At 38.8% G+C, this 4852-nt stretch overlaps 2 protein-coding genes across 2 annotated transcripts in view; both read right to left on the bottom strand.

The window, feature by feature from the left end:
- Positions 1-311: 311 nt before the first annotated feature.
- On the bottom strand, positions 312-1427 carry LOC106335840 (protein C2-DOMAIN ABA-RELATED 4). Its single transcript, XM_013774473.1, has 3 exons — positions 1152-1427; positions 955-1050; positions 312-872 (listed from the first exon to the last, which is right to left on the bottom strand). The coding sequence occupies exons 1-3, from the start codon at positions 1296-1298 to the stop codon at positions 582-584; spliced, it is 534 nt and encodes a 177-aa protein (XP_013629927.1). The 5' UTR covers positions 1299-1427; the 3' UTR covers positions 312-581.
- Positions 1428-1570: 143 nt separating this feature from the next.
- The window catches only part of LOC106335838 (outer envelope protein 64, chloroplastic-like), a 3589-nt gene continuing 307 nt past the window's right edge, over positions 1571-4852 (bottom strand). The window contains exons 2-13 of the mRNA XM_013774468.1: positions 4360-4512; positions 4105-4229; positions 3856-3981; positions 3487-3669; positions 3253-3397; positions 3003-3171; positions 2788-2922; positions 2441-2641; positions 2231-2358; positions 2088-2139; positions 1936-2005; positions 1571-1839 (exon numbers count right to left, since the gene is read on the bottom strand). Coding sequence (XP_013629922.1) covers positions 1757-1839; positions 1936-2005; positions 2088-2139; positions 2231-2358; positions 2441-2641; positions 2788-2922; positions 3003-3171; positions 3253-3397; positions 3487-3669; positions 3856-3981; positions 4105-4229; positions 4360-4512 — 1570 coding nt within the window. The 3' untranslated portion in view covers positions 1571-1756. The remainder of the gene's footprint in view (positions 1840-1935; positions 2006-2087; positions 2140-2230; positions 2359-2440; positions 2642-2787; positions 2923-3002; positions 3172-3252; positions 3398-3486; positions 3670-3855; positions 3982-4104; positions 4230-4359; positions 4513-4852) is intronic.

Raw genomic sequence — 4852 nt, 5'->3', positions numbered from 1 at the left:
AATAAATCTCAAATAATATATGCAAAAAACAATCATAAAACTATAATAAAATTATTTATTATTTTATGGTTTTTATTAAATTAAAACATCACACAAAACCCGTTGCAACGCAACGGGCTCATATCTTGTCTAAGATACACATGAACCTCTGATGCAATGGTAGAAAAAGCCTATTATTGTCAAATATATGATACACGATGGTTTTCATTAATAGTTAACTCATGAAAGTATATGGATATACATACAAGCATCACAATATGTGTGCTCATTGCTATATAATGGATATCATGTAAATAAAAAATAGTTGTTCGTGTTAATCAAATTAAAGCCTTATTTAAGGCACAAATCTAAACCCAAATATACATAGACAATATCCACCACCATGACTCCATCACCATATGGGAGCAAAAATTCCCTCAACGTTCTTAATCCAATAATCCTTATATTCTTATGGACAAATACACGCTTCTAATTCACTAATACCATCAAGATGGTTCTGTCACTTGTTGTGATTGTGAGGTTTAATTCAATTTGAAAGAAAAAAAACCTTAAAAAGTAACGGTGATTAGTAAAGAGAAGTTTCACAGACCCTTGGAGCCAGGGAGGTCAATCCACTGAAGCTGAGCCTCGACCTCTCCACATTCGACGTGTCGTAATCTGAGAACGAGATCCTGGACGAGCTTACCATCGATCCAAGTGACTTTAGACTCCTCGGCTAAGCAGTTGCGACGACTTGGCTGAACCGTGGTGACAATGGTTCCACTAGGAAGTCCGTCAAGTTGCATCCTTAAAGCCTCAATATATGGTTTTATCTCGAACTCTGCATCACCCATCTTGTCGTCCTTGCTAAACATGTCGTGGTCGTACACCGTCTACATATGGTTCTTTATATCATCAATATAAACATCATGATTTAAAATATGATTTAGTATGAATATATATATATATATATACCAAGAGGACGGTAAGACTGGGGTTTGTGACGGAGAGAGTCAGATCTTCATTCCATTCTGGATTTACGTCTTTGCTAATGACACGAGTCTTCAACTTCTGCACAAAAAAAAAAAAAAAAAAAAAAGAAACAATAAATTGATATTTGCACGTAATGATATATTATGAAGCTGTAAATATCCGATGATATATTGTATGACCTGCTTGCCCATTTTGACGACGATGTAAGGGTCGCTGCTATTGATGTCACGGACGGCGAGATTAACGCCACGTCTGATGCGGATTCTAAGGAGTCCCAAGAGATCGTCCATCAATGAGCTTGTCCTCGCCGGACCCGTCGTAGTCATTTGTAAATATTGCTCACTCGATCTCTACGATCTTTTGTCGAGATTCTACATGCACATGTTTTGATCCCAATATTTCTGTGTGAAAAACAAACTCAAGTTTAAAATCTGCGTGGGAAACCAAAACAGAAAGTCGATTGCGTGCGAGACAAGAAATGGCTAAAGACGATGTAATTAAAGGAACTCACCTAATTTCACACTGAATAAACGACGACCGGGAGTTTCGGTATCCGGTGTTTACGATTAACGATTATTTTTGAAACCCAATTTTAGAGAGCGCTAAAATTTCGTTGCAACGTAATATTCCGCAGAATGTATATAATTAAAATACATAAATATCCGAATGTTTTACTTTTTCTTTCTAGAAGAAAACAGGTGTAACAAAATTGGCCTATACTCATTCTAAGGAAAATACGTTTGCTCATTGAACGCTGAGGTAAGGGACCAAGAGAAACCAAGCTTCACTGGAATAGCTTTCGCAATCTCTCGGCTGATTGAGACGCCCGTTTGTTGTTTGGTTCCAACACCAGTGCGTGTCTGAAATCTGCAGAGTTAAAAATAGGAAAAGAAACAACAACGTCTGAGTGTTAATCATTGGTTTAGATCAAATCGGATCAGATCCTGGTTCTTTAAAGCTTACCATCCATGGCTTCTTTATAAACGCCTAACATTTCCCTTGCGGTTCCTCTTCGTAAGTAGGCTTTCACATTCTGAACAAAAAAAAAATTATTTTGTTTAGATCCAAGGCCTCTCTTCCAAGAGAAACTAGCTTCTACGTTCAAAGAAAGTTACCTTCTTGTCGAGAGTGATGGCTTTGGTACAGTCTTCTTCAGCTTGAAGAAAGCTGCATGTATAGGATTTATCAAAGTCAATGTCACACATAAAGATCTCTCCCTTAAAAAAAGGGTTTTTAGGAGCAGCGAAATATAATTTACCTTCCAATTTCAAGATATGCAGCAGCTCTGTTATTGTAATAGGTACCATTGCTGTCACTTAGCTTAATAGCTTCTGAGTAAAGGCCAATAGCTTTCTGCCATTGTTTCTCTTTGAATGCTTGGTTACCCTGGTTTACAAGGACAAAGAGATAACAATCAATAAACTAAAAACGCTAACACGAATGAGACAGATAATGGAAACTATTTGACCTTCTCTTTGGCCATTTCAGCCGACTCTCCTAGGCTGATAGTCTTTTTAGATGATTTGGGATCGGAAATAACGCTGGAGTTCTCTTGCAAAGATGCATACATTGTCTGCACTGTATCTAGTAAAAAGCGGTCACCACCATGTCTTGCTATGAAAGAAACTGAAACAGGGCACTTCTCGTGGTGTCCCAGCGGCACAGTCACCTGAATTATCAGACCAATATAATTGTTATGACACGTAATATGTGGATTGTGTTTGCTAATGTTGTCTGGTAAGAGGTCGCTTTGTTGTTGATTTATCTGAGGGTTCACCATCGGAATAGAACAAAACAAAGAGAGTGAGATGTAACCTGACAACAACCCGATATGCTGGCAATGCTAAGTAGACTGGAAGCTCGGTTTTGATAGTCTTCAGAGAGTATCTCTTTGCTACCAAGTTTTGGAGGAAGAGTTGGCACTGTTGGGATAACCAGAATGCCATCATCCTTGATTCACGGGAACACATAAGCTTAGTCAAGAGACATAAACAAAGTCGCTCAAGTTGTGGACAATATCGCATGGATACCTTGAGAAGTGAATTAATAGCAGCTCGCGTCTGATTTCTGATTGCATTCAGATTCTCAATCTCTTCGTTAGTTAGTTCTGGAGTTTCACTCAACTGTGAAGAAATCACAGGATCAATAGCTTGCTTCACTGTGTTGATCCAATCCCCATGGTTTTGAAGAAACTCGTGCCTACAATACAAGCCAAGATTGTTGTAGAGTTCGAGATAGAGATGCTCTCATCCTTTGATAGTGAATAAACAATAGGCACACCTTTGAAAAAGCTGCATCACATTTGCCAGTAGTCTCGATGTAGGGACCTTCGTGCTAGTGATTGCTTTTGTCCTAGCGAACTCTTTCAAGCTAGGAACTTTAGATTCGAAATAGTTCTCCAGATTCTGATGCTTCAGCAATTGTCCTACAAAACAAAACAAAGGATAACTCTCTCTATTCTAATCAGGATGTATGAAAGAGCTGGAGGAGCTTTAGGAAGAGCAAAGGGCATACTTCCGAAAAGCTTTTCAGCTGATTTGATCACCACTTGTGTAATCCGGTCCACAGGGATCTTTTGCAGCTGAAAATAGTCATCAGCTAGTATGATTTGCCTTGGATTCCGTGGTGTGGCAAATGGAAGGTGCAAGAGTACATGGCCAACGCGACGTAGGGTGTTTGGATCGCGAGCAAACCATCCTGAAGGCAAATATCTACCGATTAGAATCACGTAATGGCTGATATAGTAATAACAATAATATTGCAAAATGTAAACTATCATATGAACAGTCATCTTGCAGTATCAGTATACAACAATCACAACCTAGTATATATGAGATCCAAATCATCCTCTACCATAAAGGTCTAATTTACAGTCATCCATACCAACAGAGTCAAGACTAGAAGATACTGGTATGATCCCTGCGTTTGAAATAGCCCCATGGGAAGATTTGAATCCAAGAACGCCGCAGTATCCGGCAGGCACTCTTACACCGCCAACTGTGTCTATGCCTGCAATGATGCAAGTCATCAGAATCATATTCTTATGAAAACTGAACCAGAACTAGTAAACGGTAGGTCTATCTTGCACCACATTGTCCTAACGAGGGAAAAAAAAGAATCTACTGAGCTCACCTAACGCAAAATCCACAGCGTTAGTTGCTACGGCAACAGCAGCTCCACTGCAAGCGCCACCAGGAATAAGATCATGAGCAGCAGGATTTGTGGGAGACTCGTAATGCTTGGTTTCTCCACTGATACTGAAGAAAGCAAAAACCAAAATAACAAAAAGGAATTACTTGAACCACAACCCTAATGCTTACTGATAAAATAATGATCTTTATCTGAAATTCCGATATAGGTACAAATTCACATAAGAGAGAGAGAAACCTGAAGGCAAGTTCATCAACAACAGTTTTGCCAACACAAGTGGCTCCACCTTCAACGAGAGTTGAAACCACAGGAGACGTTGAAGAAGCAGGTTCATGCGTCCCCACCCAGTCTGGATGACCAAAGCCAGTCACGTAGCCTGTAACATCGAATCTGGAAAACAAATGCGAATAACAAAAAGAGTAACCATTTTTGAATCTTTTTGACTGAAAGTTCATATAATAAAATGAGATATTAACATAAATTTAAATAAACATTTTACAAGTCTATAAACATATATCCACTGTGTATTATGATCCAACTCCAAAGGTGTTTGATAGAACTAGCAGACGCACACACACACACACAACTGAATAATCAAAACTTTGAATATAATTCCTCAAAATGAATCAAGTATAAGTTCACGAAAATGGAGTCAACGCCGATTTCAATCTTTGACTACACAGCGAAAAGATTCTTCATCTAAATCCCCCAAACCTTCGCCTAACTCTAT

Source organism: Brassica oleracea, chromosome C3 (assembly GCF_000695525.1).
Source record: "Brassica oleracea var. oleracea cultivar TO1000 chromosome C3, BOL, whole genome shotgun sequence".
In the NCBI taxonomy this organism is placed as follows: Eukaryota; Viridiplantae; Streptophyta; class Magnoliopsida; order Brassicales; family Brassicaceae; genus Brassica; species Brassica oleracea.
The sequence above is the reverse complement of the archived record's forward strand: the minus strand, read 5'-3'. Positions and strand labels throughout refer to the sequence as shown.